Source organism: Paramisgurnus dabryanus, chromosome 1 (genome assembly GCF_030506205.2).
Source record: "Paramisgurnus dabryanus chromosome 1, PD_genome_1.1, whole genome shotgun sequence".
Classification (NCBI taxonomy): Eukaryota; Metazoa; Chordata; class Actinopteri; order Cypriniformes; family Cobitidae; genus Paramisgurnus; species Paramisgurnus dabryanus.
The window spans coordinates 18,120,681-18,147,980 of NC_133337.1; the positions used below are offsets into that span (position 1 = coordinate 18,120,681).

A 27,300-nucleotide genomic window follows, 5' to 3' on the forward strand; every position below is an offset into this window, starting at 1 on the left:
CATAACTTGATGTGTGATTTGTTAAAATATAACAGTATAAACACTGAAAGGACAACAAGGGCAAGGAGCATGTGTTAAGATACTAAACCGGGTCAGATTTGATTCATGTTAACTACACCTGAACAGATGACTGTTTCATTAGAAGGCAAAACTAATTACAGCACATTTGCTGTCTTGAACAATAAAAAGCTGTTTAATATTCTAGCGATGTCTCTTAAACAGCTTAAAGAGAGAGAGAGCGGGCGAGCGAGCAGGTACGGCTGGCATTAAACTTTATCAGTAAGTTGTGCCGCACCTCAATAATTGATTTCTTTGTGTTGTGGCAAAAGTCAGGGACCCACCGAGTGAATCAGTGATTAACAAAAGCACTTCATTAAACACACACTGGGTTACCACAAAGGGTCTTTAAGATAAAATCCCGGCTTGCACTTAATTGTAAATTAGATTTAAAAACGTGACAAAACCCAAATCATCATTTCAAATCTTTTTATTTGTTTCTCTGTTTTTAAATGGACTTTACAACAATGCCAGATATTGAGGTTTAAAACATTCACTTGAGGAGATGGTTGAGACCAAGAATGTACTGAGAAGCTGAAATACCATCATGCAAAGAGAAAGAGACAAAAAGAGAGAGATTAAGAGTGATAGAAGTCATATTCCAGAAAGGACGACAGATGCTCTAAAGAGTAAGACATCTCTTCTAAACAGAAGAAAACATCTCCCCCCATAGAGTAAGACATGTCTACCCCATGAAAGAGAAAGAGAGACAGGTCTATCATCATCATCTGGCTAAATGCCTTTTCTGAAAGCGGTTTAACACTCTAAAATCAGCTTTTTATTTCTTTCTACAATGACAAATTCAAGAGGACACAAAGCAAATGTGCAGCCAGTAAAACGTTTGAAGCATCTGAAAGTTTTATTTTGTTCTTTGAAAAGCTAATATGAAGACTGCAGGAATGTCGTCGGTTTGACGCGGGCCGGAGTGTAATGTTTTTACTATCTACCTCTAACTATCGCAATCACTCCACATCTTGACTTACAGTCTGAAAAATAAATGCACACATCAATTTCATTCTTTAATCTACATTCTGCTTTTAGTGGCGTTACACAGGCAGAGTCCAACCGCTTTCCCACTGTTCCTTACGGGAGGCGCGAGTGAAAGATCCATCAGCCAATGGCTGCTATTGATAAACTAGAGGAGACACCAACTGCTTGTCTCCCAAAATAAAATAAGATCATGAAAAACTAAAACAACAGGAAAGCAAGAGGAGCTGATGCAGCCGGTGGGCAGAGACAGAGAGGTCTGTGTGTGTTTGCTGGATTCAGTGGCTGCGGTTTGGATCCTCTCTGTTGTTCAGCAGCGAGTGACTCACTTCAGTAGAGCTTTGATGGCCTCACTCTCGGCCGCCTCGAATGCACTGAGTCCGTCCGGACCTTTTTGGTTTTTATCAGCACCCTAGGGTAACACAAACATGCAATCATTACACGCACAACCCTTACAAAACACTCATTCATCCTTAGTACCCAACATCACTCAGTCTGACATACGCACATCGAAACCTGCAGGACCAAATGCAGTTTTACTGCTCAATAAACATTCATTCTAAGCTCTTTTAGGATTATTTTGATTCACACACAGAGTAAAGGGCGATTTATAGTCGTGCGTAGGTCCTACGAAGTAGTCTATCCATAGCCTGTGCGTAGCCTGACGCGCACCTCACAAAATTTCTAACAGCGTGTCGGCTCTACGCGGACCGCAAGCGCTGTGATTGGTCCACCAGAACCCCTCCCGTCAGGTAAAAAAAAAAACTGCGTCATAGGTATTTCCGTTTGAGACGGTGAAAACAAAGATGAGCCAAGTTGAGGAGTGATTTAACTCAAACTGCAACATAAGTTGCTGTTTATTTACTTCCATCATTGCTGGTCTTCTCAAATTATACACAACAAGTTGCTATTTCTTCTTCGTTTGTGGGTTAACGTGCTTAGCTTCTTCTTCTGTGACGACTTCTGCTGCTACTGTGGTTACACGCGTGATTAGTGCCAAACAGCGGTTTCGCGTGTGTTTGCACGTCGACGCGGACGGCGACGCAAAAGTATAAATGAAAACCGACGCGGAACCTACGCCGTCGCGGCTACGGCGTAGGACCTACGCACGACTATAAATCGCCCTTAAGTCCACATTTCATGACCCAACGCTCCTAAACACTGTTGCAGATGACTCAACACTGTTTTCATAATTTTTAAATGCAAGCAATAGTTTTGTCACAGTTTATAGTGCAAAAATATAGATAAGAACACAGGTTGCGCCGATTTGGAAATAACTAGAGCCCGTCCGATTTACAGTTTTTTTTGCAGATTTTATCCTCTGATATGAGCCTGTCGCAGATATATCTGTATTGGCCTATAAGCCACAGATTTGCAACTGATATAAATGTATTGTACAGAACAAAGAAATGCTTTTGAATGATTTAAGTACTTGTTTGTCCAGCAGAGGGCGCTCTATTGGTTGCTACTGGCAACCCAGGCCAGAGTTTTTGATTGTTGCAGGCAAAATCCTTGATTTTGCGGTACGTTTTCTTAGAGAATGCGATGGAATATGCAGGATATTTATGCAATTTTATGCGATGAAATTGCGGGAACTTGCAAAACTGTTTGCAGCTTCTCAATGATGGCAACAGGGGACATGGCTGCGCTTGTGTGAAGTAAAAGCAACATTTTCAACTTTCTGCTAAGATATATGTGATTTTTGCTACAAAAATGCGGGGATTATGAAATCATGCAAGCCCCGCATATTTTGCACACGGAAATCTGCAATTTATGCTGCGAAAGTTTTTTAAATGCTGGCCCCACATAAATATGCGGACTTTGGCTGATTATGCGTTGAATCATGTGATCGCATAATCGCGTTTTTATGGAGGGACTAGACATCAGCCAACCCCCATTAACTTGAGTCAGTCGGTCTCTTGTTCAAGAGGCAACAGTCGAGCGGTGCCTTCACGACATTTTCACACATGGTATTAAGACGTGCTTTGGTCGATTGGTTTATAAATGGACGAAAGGGACACATTCCTGTTTACACTTGATGTTTTTAATCCGTCTCTCTTGTCCACTTGCGAATTGTTAAAACGCAAGCGGGAGAAATGACGCGAGACAGGTCTATTATAATGTGATTGTTTTTAGCTGGCTTTCATTTAAGTTTTAAGTTAGGACACCTGTGGGGTTCCTCAAAGTTTTTAGGATGTTTTGTCAAGTTAGGATGCTTCTGTAATACCACTTCCCTATCTGCAGTTAAGATAAGATAATGCATTTAGGAACGTTATTCTGTAATAGCTTTCGTCTTAAATGAGGTCCTAACTGAAATTACCATGGTTACCAAACAGTTAAGTGAAGATTTTAAAGTGAAGATTTTTTTCTGTAAAACGCCCCCAGGCAGGGCTGGGCGATATGGCCAAAAAAATTAGCACAATAAATGTTTTCCATATCAGCCGATAATATCGATGATTATCATGATAAATGACAAAGCTTTATTCTTGTCAAGGCAGATTTTTGCTCCTGAATGAAAGTTGTGAAAACCAGACAGTTAATAATGGTTTAAACTACTTTTTATCCAGAACATGACAAATACAAATACTACAACCTTTTTTTCCTTTTAGGCATCTGTATTAAATCATATATTTGTTATGATACGGCAATATTTTCAATATATAAAGTTTCAATAAAACAAGAAAGAAAACTTAGTTCAGTGATCACGCATGTGTTATACATATAAGAGCTATACACGCTAATAAATAGATATAAAAATTGTCCCATTGCTGTGGGAATGCACAAACGCACACTCGTATAGTATATTCACTGAAGTGGTGGATCCAGTGTTTTTCCTCAGTTTCCTGAATTTGTTAATGTCCTGTACATATACTTTTAAAGCTGTGTAGACGTGTGCATGCGAACGCAAGGCGGACACTAAAGTACAGTATACAGTACATATTTTGTCTGCTGTGTTCCGGGCTTTGACGAACCCTGTTTGTGCATCCAACATTACACAAAAAGAAAATGTTTCCACACATTTGGATTCCGTGATTCCGTCCGCGTTTTCCGCATCGTGGAAATCACAGACCCCTACTAATAAATGAATAACTTGCCTCATCTAACTTCACTCCTTCAAGTTTAACTGACATTGTGATTGTAAACCAAGACCACGTGTGCCATCCGGAAGTGCTTGCGCAGAGTTATGCACAGTGTGTAAATGTTACAGATCACTTATTGAATGTTCCTTACGGTTTAATCGGGGAAATTTATACAGAGAAAATTATTGTTATCGAATTATCGCCCAGCACAACCCCCAGGTCAGATACAGTGCTCCTAGTAACAAAAAAGTTTTTCAGGAGCCCTGAATGACAAGACTTTTAAAATAGTTGGGGGCACTTCAAATGTGGTCACCCTAGGGCACTACATTGTGTTAATCCAGGCCAACATTGTTACCACTTAACACTATTCAACACTGTTACACACTACTCAACTATTACACAAAACACAACAATATTCAACACCGTTACACTTGACTCAACACTGTTACACTTGACTCAACACTATTTAGCACTGTTACACTTGACTCAACACTGTTACCACTTAACACTATTCAACACTGTTACACACCACTTGACACTATTTAACACTGTTACACACAACACAACAATATTCAACACTGTTACACTTGAAAACACTATTTAACACTGTTACCACTCAACACTATTTAACACTGTTACACACAACCCCACACTATTCAACACTGTTACACTTGTCTCAACACTGTTACCAATTAACACTATTTAACACTGTTACACACCACTAAACACTTTTTTTAACATTGTTGCATAATGCACACTACGCAACACTTTAACACACCACCCAACACTTCTCAATACGGTTTCACTTGACTCAACACTATTCAACACTGTTACACACCACTTGACACTATTTAACACTGTTTCACACAACACAACAATATTCAACACTGTTACACTTGAAAATAGGCATGGGCCGGTTACCGGTTTCAAGGTATACCGAGGTTTAAAACAGTCAAGGTTTCAAAACCACTAAAATGTTCTGTGATACCGTGTCCAAGGTATGAGCTGTGCTTATACAAAATTCATTAAATCATTAAGTCATGTGACTGATTTGATGTTTACATTTAATATACATTACGAAAATATTATATATGTTTTGAAAGCATATTATAATTTAAAGGCTTAATTGTACCTGGCATTTGAAAATAACACATTTTAGTGTTGCAATGGCAATACCGCAACACCGTAAAACCGTGGTATTTTTGCTAAAGGTTATCATACCGCCAGAATCTTATACCGGCCCATGCTTACTTGAAAACACTATTTAACACTGTTACCACTCAACACTTTTTAACACTGTTACACACAACCCCACACTATTCAACACTGTTACACTTGTCTCAACACTGTTACCACTTAACACTATTTAACACTGTTACACACCACTAAACATTTTTTTTAACATTGTTGCATAATGCACACCACGCAACACTTTAACACACCACCCAACACTTCTCAATACGGTTTCACTTGACTCAACACTATTCAACACTGTTACACTTGACTCGACACTATTCAATACGGTTACACTTGACTCAACATTATTTAACACTGTTACACTTGACTCAACATTATTTAACACTGTTACACTTGACTCAACACTGTTACACACAACCCAACACTACTCAACACTGTTACACTTAAATCAACACTGTTACACTTAAATCAACACTGTTACCACTTAACACTGTTACGCACCACTAGGGCTGGGCGATATGACGAAAAAAATTATCGATAAAATGTTTTCCATATCAGCCGATATCGATAATTATCATGATAAATAACAAATCTTTATTCCTGTCAAATTTAAAGGCAGATTTTTGCTCCTGAATGAAAATTGTAAAAACCAGACAGTTAATAATGGTTTTAAACTACTTTTTATTCAGAACATGACAAATACAAATACTAAAATCTTGTTTTAATGTTCAGGCATCTGTATTAAATGTAAATATATTTGTTATGAAATCAACACATTTCTGACACAGAAAGCAGCAGGCTACTGTCACTTTAAGACCCAAGATAGACTGCTTTAAGTTTTAATATACTACTGAGTAACATCCAGCTGTTTATGTTCACTTAAACAAGAAAGAAAACTTAGTTCAGTGATCACGCGTGTGTTATACATACGAGCTGTACACTGATAAATGGATGTCAAGAGCGTCACGTTGCTGTGGGAGCGCACATACGCATACAGTATATTCACTGCAGTGGTGGATCTGCTGTTTTTCCTCAGTTTCCTGAATTTGTGAATGTCCTGTAAAAATACTTTTAAAGCTGTGCGGTTGTGTGCGTGCGCTGAAAGAAAGTACAGAACTGCACCTATTGTGTCTGCTGTGTTAGACGAACCCTGTTTGCGCGTCCAACATTACACACAAGAAAATGTTTCCGCGCATTTGGATTCCGTGATTCCGTCCGCGTTATCCGCATCGCGAAAATCATAGGGCTCTACTAATAAATGAATAACTTGCCTCATCCTCCACTCCTTCAAGTCGAACTGACAGTCTGATTGTAAACCAAGAGCGCGTGCCGCATCCGGAAGTGCTCACGCAAGTTACGCAACATTACGCACAGTGCGTAAACATTATCGATCCCTTATCGAACTGCCCTTACCGTTTTATCGAAAAAGTTTATATCGGTAAAATTATCGTTATCGAATTATCGCCCAGCACTACGCACCACTCAACAAAACCCAACAATTCTAAACACTGTTACACTTGACTTAACACTACTCAACACTGTTACACTTGATTCAACATTATTACCACTTAACACTATTCAACCCTGTTACACACAACCCAACCCTGTTACACACAACCCAACCCTGTTACACACAACCCAACCCTGTTACACACAACCCAACCCTGTTACACACAACCCAACACTGTTACACACAACCCAACACTGTTACCACTTAAAACTATTTAACACTGTTACACACCACTCAACACTGTTATACACAACTCAACACTTCTCAATACACTTGACTCAACACTATTCAACACTGTTATGGACTATTCAATACTATTCTACCGATATGGATTTTTTGTGCCGAAGCCTGATACAGATTTTTTTTCCATCAGCCTTAGCCGATTACCGATACAGGCTGCCGATTTTCTTTAGCCGATATTTGGAGCCGATACTGCTTTTGCTCATTCAGTTTACATCATAACAATGACACAATGATAAAACCAAATGTTACAACTCTTAATTTAAAAAAAGGAACATTTATTGAACTATATTCAACAAATAGTAAAAACAGGTGAGGTAGAACAAGTAAGAAAAATCAGTGCTGCTGAATAAACTAAAAATAAATATATTTTAGCATAAATCAAATAATTACACTATTGGACACAGTAGCAACAACCAAGCAGCATAACAAGAGGAAAACTGTACTTTTTCCTTGAAAGTAACCAACAATTTATTTAAGTAACCAACAAAAGTATTTAATGCTTAGGTCTAAGTTTGAGTGTACTTAACTTAATCTCTTGTGGAGCAAATGTCTTTCATAAGAAGACAAGGAAAATGTAAACAGCAATACTGATCAAAAAACAACTTCAAGAATTCTGAATAACTTGCGCATTGCCCCGCTTCTGTACCTCACACACCCTAGAGCCTGAACAAAATACATGAGGGTTTGTGTTCGGACTTCGGTCAGATTCTAGAGCGTGTGCACGTGAGAAAGGTGCAGTGAGAGAGAAATGGATGAGAGAGTGAATGTATCTTTGCGCTCCCAGTGAACGGAAATGTTGACAAAACTTACAAAATAACAGTTCTCCGGTCACATAAAAGTCATATGGGAACTGCTCGGAACTAAGTGCTTAGCGTCGAATTTCTTAATTCCGTGAACTCGGAAATTATAGGGCCCTAACATCCTTTGCAGAAAATTCTTAATACTCCCAGAAGTACTTGCTCTCTGTGGTGTCTGTTATTTCTATGCAACCATGAACTGCGCTCCCCACAATGACGAGAAACTATCAGCAATGGATATTGATTTCTAGCCTTTTACTACTACATATATTTATGGAGATGAGAATTAAAAACCCACCCTGTCCAGCTATGATCAGCTGTTCGGCTATGATCACATGACCTGCGTTCGCTTGCGGCATTATGCGCACGCGTCACATCCAAACGTCAGACTGGTGGTCGCTGAATAAAACTCCTACAAATACTACGGAATCCCAGAACAACTTCGGCATTATTTAATCCTATGACCAGTGTTCGTAACAGTTGCCGTATGCATACAGTTAGCCTAAAAGCTATTTGAAGCTCCCTAAATACAATGCCTATAAAACTGTTTGCCATTCGCATTTTCCATTTGGACCACCAAACTTTCTTAGCTATGGTTGCTCTATATGTGCATGCAACGTGTTTATACTTTCAAAGTATATGGCAATATTTCAGTCAAACAGTTAAAAGATGCTTTGAAGTTTAAAACTTACCAGAGCAGAATTGCAGCGTTCCGCTCTGCTAGTGGGGGGAGGGACAATGCAGCAACACAGAGCTGCCTGTGGACGCCTGTCTGTAATTAATGCCGGGGAAAAACTATCGGCGAACACAAGCCGCGTATCGGCAGATGCCGATACACCTAAAACCTGCTAAAATCGGCCCGATGTATTGGCCGGCCGATATATCGGTCAATCACTACAATCAACACTATTACACCCACCCCAACACTACTCAACAGTGTTGCACACTACTCAGCAAGTTTACACTACTTAAAACTGTCACACTTGACAGAGCACAAGAGAGACAGTGCTATTACATAAAACCCAACCACACTTTCACACTTTTACTTACCTCAAGTGTTCAACAAAGCAATAGAAGCCGGTTACACCATTATTGAGTAACACTGAAAATCTTATGCACAATCTACATGGGACCGAGGCTCCCAGGCGCCTTTCTAATACAAAACAAACCTCATAATCGATCGGGCACCTGCCCTGTACAAAAATAGTTTGCACTGCATTCTCTGGATCAATGTGGTGTATTGATCTCTGCAGTGCACAGGCACTGAATTATTCCTCTTTAGGCACTGTTCATGGTTTGAAGTAATATCAACTAATGTCTCTGAGCAAAATTCTGGAAGTGCCTGTCTGACTGTGATGTAAGTGGTCATAATAATACAGTTATAATACTAAAAGACACACAGCATCTAAACATAATGTTGGTAGATGTTTAAATGAAAGCGTTTAAAATCTATAAAATAGTTTTCTTTCTTTTTTTCATGAAAGACAAGAAGATATAGGGCCCTATCTTGCACCCAGTGCAATTGACTTTGTCAGTGACGCATGTATCATTCGTATTTTGCACCGGCGTACAGCAGGTTTTTCCCTTCACAGACGCACGTCGGCAAAATAGGGAATGAACTTGCGCTCCCTGGGCGGTTCAGCGCAAAAAAAGAGGCGTGTTCCGGCGCAAACCATCCCTGATGATATTTTGCAGTTACAAAAAACAATTGCGCCACTGACCAGAAATTTTTTTTTTAAAGTCAGTGGCGCGTTGTTCATTATGCTATTTTAAGGGCGCATGCTTGACCATAATGTATAGCGTGCACAACGCGCATACACTTTGCATCTAATCTACACAGATGCAACAGTTATTTTTGCAAATCATAAATTGTTACACTAAAAAATATTAATACACGAGATAAGGGAAATCATAGTGGTGAGCATTGTGGTGATAGTTTTTATTTATTGTGTGGGTGCGTTAAAAAATTCTCATGCAAATAACGATTCAAATATTTTCATAAGTTTGTTGTGTGGCTGTATTACGTTTATTTGATTTAAATAATAATTAAAATGTTTTCATAAGAAACCTTAATGTATATGAACTTGATTTGTAAGAGTACTTTGGGGTTGGACCTTGCTTGCGTTTCTTGGGTCCGATTTCAAAGCCCCCAAACCCTTTCAGCGGTGAGGGTGGACGCAGCGATGTCCTCTGCTGGTGTCTGTGTAGAGGCAGATCCCCCTCCCGTTACACGGCGTGCCCGAATTATGCTGGCAAGCTTGGGATTCCCCCGTCTCCTGACATCATTGTAGCGCTTGGTGCAACGATGGGGATGCCAGCTGATGAGACTGTGGCTATTTCCTCTCACGCCTGTTTAACCTACGCTGATTTGGGCGGGTTTCTCCTATCCCCATACAAAACAACTTCTCTGTCTTTGACTGCTCTTACAAGAACGTCGGTCTCCTCGGCTGTGAACCGCTCCTGGCGTGCGCCTGGTAAATCCATCATAATAATAGCAACCCGCCATGGAACTTGCGCCCTTGCGTTTAAAGGGAATGTTGGATGACGTTCTGATTGGTTTATTTGACGTTACGCCCAAACCACACCTATGAAAAATGAACCTACTTCAGACCAACCCCTTATTGATTTGCGCCCGGCGCAAGAGTTATTTCTCCCGCCGGGAAAATAGCAACAGCGCCCAAGATCCGCCCACAAACTCACTTGTGCGTTGCGCTTCGCACTTGCGTTTCAGATCGTTAAAATAGGGCCCATATACTTGTGGTTGCTGTTTTCATGCAGATGTCCTTCTTTGAAGCTCAATTTTTTAAATTGCAGGTATACTTAAAAACAGACCTATATATATATTTTGTCTTCAAACTTGGAACAACTTAATATTACTTTTAAAGGAGTAACGATTATGTGCTAGACATTACTGCCAATACTGACACCAGTAGTACAATCTGCTTTTATCCTAAGTGACTTGCAGTGCATTCAAGCATTACATTTTCAGTATGTGTGTTTCCTAGAAATCAAATCCATGACCTTTTGTCCTGCCAACACAATGCTTTACCAGTTGAGCGACAGTAACTGAGATCTACACCTGTGTGTGTGGCCTGCAGAGAGATCAAACCTCACCAGCGTTCAGCTCTGTTACACACACTTGTGTATGTGGGAGACTAATGTTATAAATTAACTTCAGGGTCCAATGTTAAGGAGTTAGAATCTGTATAAAAATGTACTCATTTGGACAAACCAGTTACTAACTAATGAAGAGATAAAATTATACACATTCTGTTTCATTTCTGTAAATTCAGTTTTGAATAATAAATCAAGCCAGTTACATCTTAGTTACATTTTATAATAAGGGTCCACAAATCATAACAAACTAAGAGACATTAATGTTTTTTTACTTAAACTTGAATTTATGCTGAGTAAAGGCATGTACTAATCATAGGGCTGTGCTCGTCGATTATGGTAAAAATCATAATCTTGATAATTTAACACGATTACTTAATGACTGTAAAAACATGCGCATACACACAATTCAATGCATTTGTTTAGAGTTGTTGCAGAAGGCTTCACGTGTCAAGCAATGGCATCTTCAGAAGTGCCTTATTAAACACATTGGTCCAGCAGAACGCGATTCATATTTTAAACATGAGGGATAGTTTTGCTTCAACGCGCTTGAATTGCATATAACTTTACAAACATAAATAGGATTACCACTTAGTGATCTGGCTTCAGACAGTTGCGAGAGCACAGCTCTCTGCACAAGCGAGCGAGCGAGAGACAGAGAGAGGCACCAGGATGCAGCTAATTATATTTTAAAGAGCAACTATGATCCTATTAACGATTTTACTTTCCTTTTCCTTTGGTGTGTAAGTTTGTATTAGTACATGTAAATGAGGACGAGAGTAATCGTTTCCAACTTAAATCTCTTTTCTTGGACTAAAACAAACACACGGATTGCAGGCAAAAGTTTACGTCCTGGGATTGGTGATGTAGACAAGACTGACATTATCATAATTCCTCATGCTTGGAGTCTCAGCCTGTAAGTTAACTCCTGTTAGCATTGCATTGTGAGCACATAGTAAGGAGCATTATATTTCTGGCTGAGGTATTCAGGCCAATCAACGTACAGATTAACTGGCCAATCAGGGGAAACATCGCTTTTCAAATCGATGAGCTTTGTACAAAATCGGAGCGTTTGAGGAAAGCAGTATATCTGGAGCTACAAAAATGTACAGTATGTGAAAAATAATATGTTTTTAACCATTAACGATGTGAACACATTGTATTATACCAAATACACAAAATAATGTTGTTTTTAGCACTTTAAACCAAGAGGGATAGTTTGCCTCAGCTCACTTGAAACGCATAAAATTAAACAAATACATACATAAGGATTACTACTTTGTGTTAAGACATCGGACAGATGTGACAGCCCATGCAAGAGAGAGAGAGGTGCAGCTGCTTTTGCGGCACACTAATCGAATTACCTCGATTATTTTGTTTTTGCAATGTGAAAAAAATCCTATCTAAAAAGTCCTAACTAATTATAAACTAATGAGTCATCATTAACTCTTTTCCCACGACTGACGAATTATCTTGTCAATTAAGAGAAAACATTTCCCTGCCAATGACGCTTTTCTGACGAGTTTTCTGTAATCTGTAATTCCGCTATTATCCACTAGACGGTGATCTTACCCAATTTTAAAAAGAAATGAAGCAAAAACTAATTTAATTAATTTTAAACTCCATGTATGTTTTGAAAATCGTTCTGAATCCGATCTCTAAGAAAATTCCTTTACAAAAATGTTTTGTATTTTTGAAGAAACCTACCCATGTTTAAGGGTAAAATATACAAAGAATATAAAAATAAATGAAGATAGGATGAATTTTTTCCCCTGTTTTGTTTGTTTGTTTGAAAGCAGAGGGTATGTTCTTTTATTTGATATATTTGTATGTTTATATAAGAAAATTTTCCTTGAAGGCATTTTGTGAAAATCACAAAAAATGCTGGTGGGGAACTTTAAAAAAATAATAAAAAAGGCTGGCTGGGAATAAGGCAAGTACAACATGAATGTTTATTCATTGTTAGTTAATGTATTCATGTGTTGAGTCATGTTGTACTTAATGATGACTCTTCATTAGCTTATGATTAGTACATGCCTTAACTCAGCGTTCATATTTAAGTTACAATTAGGTATTAGTTCATCATGATTCATGGACCTTTATACAGTGTTGCCAATTTTTTGGGGGGCATAACAAAATGTATTATTTATATCGCTTCTTGGTTAATAAATAACGACAAACATCTTGAAGTGGTTTATAGTCTTTTGGTTACATCATTCTGTTCATCTAAACCGAAACCTAAATATAAAAAAATCTGTGAGAAACTAGAGTTACGTCATCATCAGTAAAGTGGATTTATTTTAATATCAGATGCCTCACATGCTTTAAAATATTCTCTTTCATTCCACCTGCGTAACACATCAGAAAAACGTCACGTCTGCCCAGGGCTACAGAAACACACAAAGTCTACATGATCAGACGGGATGATTACAATACAGTAGGACTGCGTGACATTGAAGAAAAATGTGTAGTGGAGGATTTTATTATGCTTTCTTTTCATATTATTATACTTTATTTTTCATCCTATTTTTCATTTTTTAATTACAAAGTTCATTGAGTGTGTTTCACATGAGAATCATGTTTTTCTGCTAACGTACAGAATTATGCTCTTTCTGTCTTTTCAGCAAGTACAAATGTCCAAGGACTTAAACATCATGTGCAGTCCTATATGATAAGATAACGAATGAATCATTTAGCTAGAAACCCAGTAAACGGTAGAGTTTACTGAGAACAAGACATATGTTTTATGATGTCATTAGATTTATGTTTAACTGTTTGTTTCTTAATCAGTGACGAATTGAAGGTTGTTTCTCTAAATGACGTGGTAACTGATGATTATACGTGTTTCAGCATCTTGCTATAAATATGTGTTCAGCCTTGTAATCGGGGCTCTTAGGTTTTTAAACTTCTTGCACCATGGGGGTGAGAGCCTATTCTGCAGAATATATAAAATTCAGACAAAGAAAATTCTGTCGACAGTGTGTCTGTGTGATCCTTGACTTTGACTCTTAGTGAGTATTATTTGATGCGGCTAAAATTCCACGACAATAATGGCGACGAGGATGCGGATTCCACAGCTGTAGACTCCAGGTTTGGGAGAGACTGACTGATCACCCCTGAGACAAGAGGTCTCGGGCTCCGTACCCCAGGCCTAAGGGAAGGGAGAGTCTCAACCATTTCTGAAGTCAAAGCTGACGGAATCTGGAAAAGAACCGTTGTGGTGGCATCTGAATAGATAATACGGTAAGCGTTATTTCGTTCGTGACCATGGGTCAGGGTAATTCGAAAGGGAGTACAAAGTCAATGGATCTGGAAAATGGCGTGTATGCTCGAGTGATCAAATCAAAGGGCACGGGGGCGTTGGAAAGCGTAAAAATCTGGGAGAAAAGGTATAATTTTCCTCCTAAAGGGACACTGAGTGTAAAAGCACTCACTTTATTAAGGGAAAAGATCATTGCGGATGGCAGAGAAATGAGAGCACAGAGTAAGATAAAGACCAAGGACGAACTGACTCAGACTAAGTCAGAGCTAAACATTAAGCATAATGTTTTCCTACATCAGATTCATTACATGATGAACCTAACTTTCTGTTTTTTTTCCTCCTCCATATGCACCTGCACGTACCCCACCTGGGGTACATTTCTCTTATACAAAGGTACCTCTTCTAGACGGTGATCTCCAACCCCCTCCAAGAAGACTCCCACAACCACCCGCACAAGAAGCATTACCAAAAATACCAACTGCACCCCCGCCACCGCCAGCACAAGAACTATCACCTGGGCTAAACCCACCAATCCTCCTCGACAGCATCTTGGAAGAGGAAGAGGAGGAAGTCCAGATAAAAACATCAACACAGGAGAGGTAACATCCTGGGAATCCTACCTAAAAGCAAATGTTCCTCGGGGAACTTCAACCTGTAATTTCAACAAAGGTGAAGCAAACCTGCATCAGATGGGAATCAGGAAAGCTGAGTGAGGTCATTACACATTCTCTACATGCTGAACGTCTGCATGAAGAAAAACGAAAGCAGCAGAGAAAGGCAAATCAACAACTATCTTCAGCTTTTGTCAAGATAAGCGAATGGGGCCAGCAACGACATAATCAGCACAGTTTCCCTTCACAAGGACAACGTTTCCAGGAGAACTGGCAACAAAGAGAAAGAGAGAAAAAGAGCGAAAGCAGTGGCAAGAAAATCAGAGAGAGAAGATTTGCTGGTATTGCGGACAGAAAGAACACTTGAAAAACCAATGTTTTCATTTCCTAAATTCTCCAGAGCAACCAGAATCCCAGGCGGACGTGGGAAACTTTGCGGGGTGTAAAGAAAAAGGGGACTGAAGCCAGGAGGGGGAAAGAGAGAATCGGACGGAAGGGGGTAAGTCCAATCTTGTTTTTTCTGCGGTTCAAATGCCATATTATCTGCTTGCTGATTCTGTTTTTTTCTGATGTGTGTGAAAGGGAAAGAAACGCTCTATGCAATGAAGAACTTGCTTTGCTTGATGTTTAATCGAGAGGCATACTTTAAACTGCCTCTCGAAGAAATAATGGTTGAGGGACAGGCTCTGTTGTTTATGGTAGGACTCTGGCGCGACTAACTCTGTCATACGCAAAGATGAATTCCCATTTGTCACCTTGAGTGGGCAGTTTAACTCATCTATGAGTGCTACGGGGCATATTGCTCCACTCTGCTCCACTCTGTTGTATGCATGACGGTAACAAGTTTATGCATATGTTCCTTTTATCTGACGCGTGTCCGGTAAACCTCATGGGGAGGGATTTGATGTGTAAAATTAATGCTAGCATCTTATGTAACAACCAAGGCCTGAATATTTCTTGTTGGGATCCCAGAATGTCATCTATATGTATGTCTCTGTTTATATGTGTATGAATGGGCCTTTCTGAATGAAGAGTTGCATGCTGAAGGGAAGATAAGATTGCCACAAGCCAGCGAGGTCATTCCAGCTGAAAACATGCATTGCACAAGCTCATGTTGTTGACATAACAGAAAGAGAGTGGCAAGAGAGGTGGTTTTCTGTAAAGACAGAGGGTTTTGACTTTAACCCATATATGCTGGAATGACTCATGGTGTGTGGCACTCGTTCAGTTGACAGGAAAGCAGGAACAAATTTTTGATTTTGACAATTCAGTACCCCACATCTCCATTGCAAAAATACTAGTCAGCCGTTAGAAATGCAGGTGAATTTGCAAAGGCCTGCAGCGAGGCTGTTGATTGGGAACCATTGGCAGATAGCATACAGTTCTCAGAGCAGTTATCAGCACACAGAAGAGATTATGCTGCTTTTTCATGGCTGAGAGAGAGAGAGAGTTGTAATACAGAAAGCTGTTTCTGCAGATTTCAACTCACAAAACAGTTTGTCAGTACACATGACGTGTGCTAGCATTGATTTACCGCAAGAGGTTCTTGACAATGTACCTGAATACCTGTGGGCTAAAGACAAGTATGATGTGGGCTTGATTAAAGGGTGTGAACCAGTAACTATCACCCCAAAGAGTGATTATAGACCATGTAAACCCCAATATCCTCTGAAAAGGGAGGCGCTTGAGGGGATAAGGCCAGTATTTTAGGCATTATTGGGATAATTATTCCCTGCCCACACTCACCTGTGAGAACACCCATTTTTCCTGTACAAAAGGTCAGGGATGCAGGTCAGCCCACAGAGTGGAGGTTTGTTCAAGATCTCCAAGCAGGAAATGCTGTGGTACAAGCAAGAGCACCTCACGTGCCAAACCCTTACACAATTTCTCACAGATACCAGCTGATGGCCAGTGGTTTTCAGTGTAGTGGATATTTCAAGTGCATTCTTCAGAGTTCTCTGTCCATTCTGATAGCCAGTTTTGGTTTGATTTTACATTTAAGGGGTATAGCGAGAGCCGCACTATTTACAAACTCTGCATTGCATTTTTCATTACAGACACTTGTGTTGGATGATGATGTTGCTTTATTGCAGTACGTGGATGACCTCTTGGTGGCGGCACCGACTCAGCAGTCGTGCACAGACAACACCATACGGTTGCTCACTCATCTAGCTGAGGAGGGCCACAAGGTCAACCCCAAAAAGGAACAGTGCTCTGTCCAGAAAGTAACCTTTCTAGGACATGAAATTACACCAATGGGTAAGTCTCTCTCTCCAAAGAGAATAGAGGCAATAGCTAATATAACAAAACCCATCACAAAGAAACAAGTAATGTCATTTTTGGGCATGACATCATATTGCAGGACTTTTATTGCTAATTATTCTGAGATGCAACAACCATTGCATGACATGATTTATGAGAAACCTTTGGCACCATCAGAGAAGGTAGAATGGACAGAGAAGGCTGAAAGGGCATTTGTGGAACTAAAACAGACATTACAGCAGGCACCCATTTTAGGTTTGCCAGACCCAAAAAAGCGTTTTATTCAAACTGTGGATGAAAGAAATGGCTGTATGACCTCTGTTTTGTTACAAGAGCATGGTGACAAGTTGAGACCAGTTGCGTATTTTTCAGGACGCCTTGATGCGGTGGCCAGGGGCCTACCAGGATGTCTCAGGGCAGTGGCAGCTGCAGAGAAAGCTGTGCAAGCGAGCAGTGAGTTTGTGGGGTATGCACAGCTACGACTGTTGGTCTCACATACTGCTCCAACAGCGCACATCTCACTTGTCTGCAGCAAGGTGGCTGCGTTATTCCTGTGCATTGTTACAAATGTCTAATGTCACAGTTGAAAGATGTACAGTTCTTAACCCGGCGACATTGTTACCTACACCTGATGAAGGTACACCACATTGCTGTTTGTCTGCCCTACGGGAAGTATGTACACCAAGACCAGACCTTACTGACACACCCATACCTAATTGCACCCTGACATATTATGTGGATGGGTCCTCCTCCAGAGATGACAGAGGCATAAATAGGATGGGGTGGGCAGTTGTGTCTGACTTTGAAGTAGTGAAATCCGGATGCTTACCACCTCACAAATCTGCACAGGTGGCTTAATTGCATGCACTAACACAAGCTTGTAAAATTGCTACTAATCAATCTATAACCATTTACATTGACTGCTGATTTTACTGACAGTTTCTCTCCTATAACAAATTTTACTCCTTTCTTAAATAGCTGTGTGCAAATGCAAAGCACACACCAAGGAACAGGACGTGATCTCCAGAGGAAATGCACGCACGGATGCGGAAGCGTCTCTCATGACTACTAACGTAGAGTTTTCTCTTACACAGATTTCCCAGGAAAAGGAAGCTGAGACAGCCCAGGAGTAATTAATAAGAATGCAAACATTTTCTCTCCTAACAGAAATAGCTCTATGGAAATCGTGTGGAGCTACCAAGACTCCTGAAGGGATTTGGATGGGTCCAAATCAAAAACTTTGTTTACCTTAACACTTTTATTCCCATTTTGCTAGGTTAACACATGGCTTAGACCACGTGTCCAAAGGAGGAATGCTGACAGCCATGACACAAAATTGTTTCACAAAGGGTTTTTCCCCTTTAGCACAGAGACATTGTGAAAATTGTCATATATGTCTGGGTAATAATGTTGCAAGAGGGGTAAAAACTGCACCTGTGGGGCATCCCAATCCTGACCATTCACACATGTAATGATGGATTACATTGAATTGACACCAGCAGAAGGTAAACGTTATTGTTTGGTGATGACAGACATATTTTCGAAGTGGACTGAAGCCACGCCCACCAAACATGCAGACAGTGCTGGGGTGACAAAAAATGCTGTTGAAAGACATTATTCCTAGATGGGGAATCCCAAACAAAATTTTCAGAGATAATGGAGCACACTTCACTGCTCAGGTGGTGAAAGATGTGGGTAAATTTTTGCAAATCAATTTGACCAATCACTGCGTCTACCACCCACAAAGTAGAGGTGCAGTGGAAAAAGAGAATGGCACCATCAAGGCAAAACTAAGCAAAATGTGTGAAGAAACAAAATTGAATTGGGTTCAGTGCTTACCACTGGTACTCATGTACATGAGAATGAGGGTCAGAGAGTATTTTTTTTTTTAATACTTTTTGGAAGACCTCCACATATGGGGTGGGAACCACACAGGGTGACAGGTGATACCCTTCGAAATGAAAATGACATGTTGTAGTATTGTATTTCTATGCCTTCTATCCTTCAAAATATCTCAAAACAGGTTAAAGCAGCACTACCACGTCCAGTAGAAGAACCATTACACAACATCAAACCAGGGGATTACGTGGTGGTAAAGAACCTCAGGAGGAAATCCTGGAAAGCCAGACGGTGGGAGGGGCCATTTCAGGTTCTGCTGACGACTCACACCGCTGTGAAGGTCGCGGAGCGTGCCACCTGGGTGCGCGTTGCCCATTGCCGGAGGGTTGGTCCTGGACTGCAAGGTGTAAACCAAAGGGAGGACGGCTAGTCGACTGCTACGGACCACTTTTTCGTATTGGTGGGAACCACAGATACCTGTATACCTCAAGTTTATACGAAGAACGACACGAGAGAACTGCAACAGCTCACAAGGTATTGGAGGACGACTCCAGTATTCTGGGTTTGGTTTGGACACACGCACACGACATCTTTAATGTGGGTAATCGACACGACGCTTGCAGCTTAATAACTGTTATTACAACACCAGCTTTGAGACCCCACATTCATTTAGACACTAAGATAATTTCATTCGAACAAGAAAGCAGGATAGCTTGGCACGACTACACCGTGTGGTCCTACCAAACCCGAACCTACAAAGGAAATTAATCAACAAGGGCTCACGACCCCAACTCTAACTGTGCTCAGGGCTCACGACCCCAACTCTAACTGTGCTCAGGGCTCACGACCCCAACTCTAACTGTGCTCAATCCGGAATCATCAAGGGCTCACGACCCCAACTCTAACTGTGCTCAATTTCTTCAAGAAAACAAACTATTTTTCTTCTTTCAAAAATGAGATTCATGATCATACTATGTGTGTGTGCATTTTTACTTTTGCAACTGCACAGAACTATATGTACACTATGGTTAAGGGTAATAACCAGAGCTACGTAACGATGACAGTAAATGGAGTTATGAATAAATCATAAAAAGGGAGGAGTGTAGTGGAGGATTTTATTATGCTTTCTTTTCATATTATTATACTTTATTTTTCATCCTATTTTTCATTTTTTAATTACAAAGTTCATTGAGTGTGTTTCACATGAGAATCATGTTTTTCTGCTAACGTACAGAATTATGCTCTTTCTGTCTTTTCAGCAAGTACAAATGTCCAAGGACTTAAACATCATGTGCAGTCCTATATGATAAGATAACGAATGAATCATTTAGCTAGAAACCCAGTAAACGGTAGAGTTTACTGAGAACAAGACATATGTTTTATGATGTCATTAGATTTATGTTTAACTGTTTGTTTCTTAATCAGTGACGAATTGAAGGTTGTTTCTCTAAATGACGTGGTAACTGATGATTATACGTGTTTCAGCATCTTGCTATAAATATGTGTTCAGCCTTGTAATCGGGGCTCTTAGGTTTTTAAACTTCTTGCACCATGGGGGTGAGAGCCTATTCTGCAGAATATATAAAATTCAGACAAAGAAAATTCTGTCGACAGTGTGTCTGTGTGATCCTTGACTTTGACTCTTAGTGAGTATTATTTGATGCGGCTAAAATTCCACGACAAATGCCATATGCAATAACTTGCGATAAATTATTAAAATGCTTTAAGTCTGTAAAATCTATTTGAATAATAGTAAAACACATAACCAACATACATGTTTACATTTTTTTGGGAGGGGGGAAGAAAGCACCATTCTTTGTCTCACAGCCTCTCTGCATCAACTTAAAACTAGAACCATGCATAACTTATTGTATTAAACCATTAAGTTGTTGCAAACCATTGTGTTATTTGTATTGCAATATGCACTATTACGATGCTTTCAAAACTTCAGCCCTACTACATAGTATTGTTCAGAGGGTCAATAATGTGCCCGTCCCCTCTTCTCTAACACAAGAACATTATAATAGTGAACCCGATGTTATCAGCGCTTACTGCCACGCTTTAAAACACACAAACAAAAAGACTTTTCACCACTCGCCTGACCGCTCTACACACACACACAGCTCACTGACCTGATGATGAAAAGCTATGTGTGTGTGAATATCTGTGTACCTTTTCTAGAAGAATCTTGACGCAGGCCACGTGACCCTCGTAAGTGGCAGACAGCAGTGGAGTGATACCGTGTTTATCTGGAGCCTGCAAGAGTAAAAACAGAGTAAAAATAATAAATCTTGTGTGCCACAGACAGAAAGAAACCCTTTAAACTCTGCCTTCAGCACAAAGACATATCGGTGTAATTACGGTAGAAAAGGCAAGACCACAGCCTCCTCATAGCGCCCTATGAATTACAGAGATGTAGAGATGTATGCCGAGTTTATCAGCAGGCTTCAGAGGTCTCTTATCTCTCATGAACTGTCTCTGTGTGCAGGGGAATCACACTGATAGACTAAACCAATGCCAATGAGGACAGACAGGAAATCATGGAGGAAGAGATGGAGCGCCTCTATTTGTTCATGAAGATCGTGTGTGTGTGTGGTGTCCATTCAAAACTTACAGACAGGTATTTATTTGTCAACATCTCTATAATATTCTGCATAACTGTCTGCCAGGCAACATTCATGAGTTTAGTTTCTTAAAAAATAAAAGCAACTGGAGTTAAAGTATCCAGCACACTTTCAGCCTCACGGCATTAATAAACTAAATCTGTAATAATGCTGACAGATGGATGTGAGAAATGTGACTGAAGGCTGTTTAATAGCTACAACCAAACGAAAAATAAAAAATAAAGGTATAACAACCTGCTGGCGTGTGATGTAAGTAACAGCAACACAAAGCACACGCTTGATTTGTTGACATATTCACGTTAAAATGAGATCATGTTGCTATGTCAATATGGTTTATTGACTCATGAACACAGATCAGTGCTGATCATCTCAAAGCTCAACATGGTTTTTAGGTATTCCTGTTTGTGTTGTAGAGCTTTAAAATCCTGCACACATACAGCAAAGGTTCATGGCCTATAAAGCATGAATACACGCAAACGAGCTTTCTCAGAAACATTCAGTCCTGTCTCTCTCAAACAGAAGCAACATGTCTAAATATAGCAAAGTTTGTTTAAAAATTATAATTTTATGTACAGCATTGGTTTGCCTCTGGGAAGTAAATATCAGTAAAACAAGAGGATTACATTATGTGTTCACAACACAAGTGGGAAACCCCAAGACCTTTGCGTTCGAGGAGAAAGTGATCTGATCTGTGTCGGATGGCACCTTCCACCGGCAACTAGCTGATTTTAGCACTGAAAAAGGTGTTTTAGGGAAGTTTGGATGGTAACAGGAAGCAGGTGGACTATCAGTTCAAGTCATGCAAGACTAATATCTGCTTCTGTAACTTGACAAGTTAAACATTAACATACTAATGCAGATATAAATCACACTATAGACCATTTTGCAAGATGTAAACCACACTGGTCCAAAAGCACTTCCTGTTATTTTTTAGTGCACATTTATTTATTTTGATTCAATTCTAAGTTTTCTGTTTGTTTGTATTTTGTTCTAATATTAATTCATATTAAAGGGGACATATCATGAAAATCTGACTTTTTCCAAGTTTAAGTGCTATAATTGGTTCCCTGGTGCTTCTATCAACCTTGAAAATGTGAAAAAGATCAACTCAGTAACTTAGTTTTGGTAAACCATTCTCTGCAAGCATGTGAAAAAATGTGTCATTGAAATTGGATGCCCCTGTAATGTCAGAAGGGAATAATACATCCCCTTAATCTGCACTCTCCAACCACGACACTGCCATTTAGTGCAGAGATCAGCTCATTTGCATTTTAAAGGACATACCCCAAAATAGCACATTTTTGCTCACACCTACAAAATGGCAATTTTAAAGGGGCCATGGCATGAAAATCTGACTTTTTCCATGTTTAAGTGCTATTATTGGGTCCCTAGTGCTGCTATCAACCTAGAAAATATGAAAAAGATCAACCCAGTAACTTAGTTTTGGTAAACCATTCTCTACAAGCACATGAAAAAATAGGTCGTTGAAATTTGGCTCTCCTTATGATGTCATAAGGAGCTCTTATTATAACAAAACCACCCCTTAATCCAACCACAGCACTGCCATTTAGTGCAGAGAGCAAATAATTCACAGAACAATTGAGTTTCAATTTCAACAAACCACCATCATTGCGATCAGTGTTTGCACTTCATCCGCTCATGTGCATTTTAAAGGACGCACCCAAAACGGCACATTTTTGCACACACCTACAAAGTGGCAATTTTAACATGCTATAATAAATTATTTATATGGTATTTTGCGCTAAAACTTCACATATGTGCTCTGGGGACACCAAAGATGTATTTGACATCTTAAAAAAGTCCTGTGACATGGCCCCTTTAAGATTCTATAATAAATTATCTATATGGTATTTTGAGCTAAAACTTCACATACGTACTCTGGAGACACCAAAGTTGTAAAATTTATTTTACACCTAAAAATGTCTAGTGAAACGTCCCCTTTAATATTTTGTTCAGTGTTAAAAAAACGAAACAGGAAGTGCTTCTGGACCAGTGTTGTTGACATCTTGCAAAATGGTCTATACAATGCTATAAAAGGTAGATTACATTGACATCTGCTCCTTTAGACAGAAGATACTCCAGAATCTCGGCCTGACCACAGTCTGCAGCGTAGTGAAGAGGTTTCCGTCCGCCCTCCAGAGTCCGGTTCACGTCCTCCGCCTGTACAACACACACAGATGCACACATGCAGTGTTAATACTAAGGACTGGTGGGTTAAAGACACAAGAGTTAACCAATAAACCCAATTTGACAAATGGTCAACTACCAACATCCATTTATAGCAAATAACTGAGGCCAAATGTCACAAAAATACATGAATATTCATAACCCAAACCACAACAGTGCTAAGCGGCTGACAGAAAATAAAAGCACTTATGAGAGAAAACATCCACAACAAAGAGACAGACGTTTGACAGAAAAAGTGCGTTTTTATATTCACAGTTGTCAAAACAATGTTCGTTAGGTCTGATTATTAAACATTCATGACAAAATGCCAGAGATGTAATTTCTATGACTGGTGCTTTTGAAAAGTTTAGTTGAAGCTTTCATGTGGAAAATGAGTCGTATATCCATTGAGGCATGTCATATATGATGATGGGAATTAAAACGGCTCTTTCTTAATATCTACTCAGTTGATGTATAGATATTTATATACAAAATATGGGACATTATCACCCATTCATGAATCATGATGTTGAGATAACTGCACACAACAAAAACTGATGCCTGTGAACCCTGAGCTAGTGTGAACCGCTGGGGTAACAGAGTCACATCATTGACAATACCACACACACACACACACACACACACACACACACACACACACACACACACACACACACACACACACACACGGATCAAATATAACTGATCACAGACAAACCCCATTAAAAATAAGCCAGTTTCATCTGCAAGATTCAAATTAATTATTTTGTAAGGTAATGATGTTATAACTGACAGCAATAACTGATGAGTGTTAAACCCTGCGGTTCATCATACAGGTGATGGAACACAAAACGCCTGCGGTTTCCTGCCCACATCCACAAATAACCACAGGCACACACACACGCATGCACACACGCACACAAAAAGATGCATGAGATAATTTCTGATGTGTGTGTGAAGTGTATACAATTACACAAGGAGGTGACGTGACATTGCGAGACACATGATACACACTTAATAGATGAACTACAGGCCGGTGTGTCTGTGTGTGTTCTAGCATTAGACTAAAACACTTCCATCCATAAACACAAACTCATTATATGAATGAAATTCATTCTGTTCTTTACATGAAAATGATCCAGTGATGTAAAGTCATTTTTTGTGATTTGCTGTTTTCTACTAAAATCATCATGTAAAGAAGATTCTGTGAATATAGTATTATTTTTAAGAATAGTATTATTCTTGTTCTCTTTAAAGGGATTGTTCACCCAAAAATTAACATTCTGTCATCATTTACTCATTTACCTTTTCTGCTTAACACAAAGGAAGATATTTAGTGCAATGTTTGTTACCAAACCATTTTTGAGCACCATTGACTGCCATAGTATTTTTCTGTCCTACTATGAACAAAATGTCAATGTTGCTCCTGTTTCCTGCTTGTTTATAAATATCTTCCTTTGTGTTCAACAAAACAAAGAAATGTATACAGGTTTGTAACAACTTGAGAGTATACAATGACAGAATACATTTTTTTAGCTGAACTATCCCTTTAATATTGACTGAGTAAGCTCATGTCAAAGATTGAAATTAATGTGAAATCAATGACTGAAATCAAACTTTGATGCTTCTAATCTCATCATCAGACTTTGTATTTGACAGACAGAGTCACGTATTTGATATATTACCACAAAATGTTGAATAAGCATAATAATCATAAAACATCAGATAAAATCAAGAAAACATGCTGCTATTTAAAAGCATAAGAAACTATTTAGACAATTGTTTGACTAGTACCACCTGTTGCTTATACCACAAACTAAAGGAAATTCCATGTGTTTGGGATATGTAAATATCATGGTAGGCTATATGAATGGGTTTTCATACAGTTCCCTAATTTATACTATAGGCAGATACAAGGTGCCACACCAGTGTGATGGTATACATGTACAGGAAACTTTTTACTTGTTCATGAATGTGTGTGTGTGTGATAAAGTCATGTTGTAAAACATGTAACCTGGTAATACATGGTATGGTAATGTTAACTCTGTCAGCACCTATTACCACCTAACATAGCCACGGTACTCTACTGTACTGTAAACCTAAAGCAGCCTGTCAGACTTGTTAGCACTCGTCCGTTAATGTGTGTGTGAGAGAGAGAGAGAGAAAGAAAGAGAGAGTGATTTAGGAGTGCGTGTGTGCTGTGTACGTAATGTATGTATATATATGTGTTTATATGTCTCACCTTCACCATTAGAGTCTTCACCTCATCCATATCTCCATTTTTCAGGGCCCACATCAACTCCTTATCCCCCATATCACCTGAAACACACACAGACACACACAACACAGCACAAAGAGAGGGCCGCGCTATTAAACCGTTCGGCTGCGTGTGTGATTTTGTATCTCTGGGTGTTTATCGGGTGTATGAAGTAACTATGTGTGTCACCTACCGGCTTGCAGATGTTTTTTGGTTTGACACAAAGTTTGAGATCAGACACTGACGGGATCCGCCTGAACTGGAGCCACTAGCGGTACGAACTTCCGCTATCAGACTGCCGCCTGCAGACACTTCAGAATAAAAGTCCCCATCCACACCCACCACCTCACATCACGACTACACAGAGGCATGAATAATTTACATTTGAATTACAATTAATCTCCAATGAACAATGAAGTACAGTGGGTCAGTCTCTCACATTTATTTCTATAGCAAATTTTAAAACAAAGTATTTTACTTGTTCATGAATGTGTGTGTGTGATAAAGTCATGGGACATCTGTGTTGTGGGATAAAATATTATAAAATATTATTATTACGTTTAATTAGCAAATTAATATTATTAACAAATAAAGTATGAGTGCAGTCTAACTTGAGTACAAAATTGATTACAATTAATACAATAAATATAACAAATGCTAAAAAATTAAAAGCAATGAATTACATAATATACCCAAGTTAAACAGTAACAATTAAGTAAAACTTAAGAAAACTTAATTGTAAAATATGAACAAAAGGTTAGTGCATAATAAACCATATCCTATATTTACTGAGTCACTTTAAAATAAGAATCTCATAAGAGAAAAAGAGAACATTAACAACAACATATGTTAATTTGACAAAAATAAAAGTTTGATTTTGAGTTTGTTTGCCCCCCATTTTTTTTGCACCAGCCCCCAAAGTGACTTTACAGAATAATAACATATATAAAACAGAAATTAAAATCTATCTGTGGATTGTGAATTTAAATCTTGTGTATCATGATTAAAGGTAAATGAGAATATTAATTTTCAGGTTCAGGGGTTGCTTTTCATAACTCAGAGATTAACATAAATATGAATATGATTTAGCATTTAGTCAAATATAACAGATCCAAATTGACCCTGCCGGGTTTCTCTCATTTTGTTCCATTAACCAGCCAAGTGTATCCCTCACATATTAGTCTATATATGACCTATACCTCAATGTTCATTTCATTTTAGTTAATCTAAGTAATAAACAGAAAGAACGGGGCCTTTAATATTTTTTAGCGTA

At 39.2% G+C, this 27,300-nt stretch overlaps 1 protein-coding gene across 1 annotated transcript; it reads right to left on the minus strand.

Annotated features, from left to right (window-relative positions):
• Positions 1–471: 471 nt before the first annotated feature.
• Positions 472–26,353, minus strand: mtpn (myotrophin). The gene is made up of 5 exons (XM_065273471.2): positions 26,221–26,353; positions 26,013–26,089; positions 23,651–23,764; positions 21,132–21,215; positions 472–1,456 (listed from the first exon to the last, which is right to left on the minus strand). Exons 2-5 carry the CDS (start codon positions 26,082–26,084, stop codon positions 1,370–1,372), a joined length of 357 nt encoding a protein of 118 aa, XP_065129543.1. The 5' UTR covers positions 26,085–26,089; positions 26,221–26,353; the 3' UTR covers positions 472–1,369.
• Positions 26,354–27,300: the final 947 nt, after the last annotated feature.

Excerpts from the sequence above, each read along its gene's own strand:
- mtpn (XM_065273471.2), bottom strand. The coding sequence starts at position 26,084 with ATGGGGGATAAGGAGTTGATGTGGGCCCTGAAAAATGGAGATATGGAT. Across the intron at positions 21,216-23,650 it reads CTAAAGGAGCAGATGTCAAT|GCTCCAGATAAACACGGTAT; the intron begins GTAATCTACCTT and ends TTACTCTTGCAG. Across the intron at positions 1,457-21,131 it reads TCAAGATTCTTCTAGAAAAG|GGTGCTGATAAAAACCAAAA; the intron begins GTACACAGATAT and ends GTGTTACCCTAG.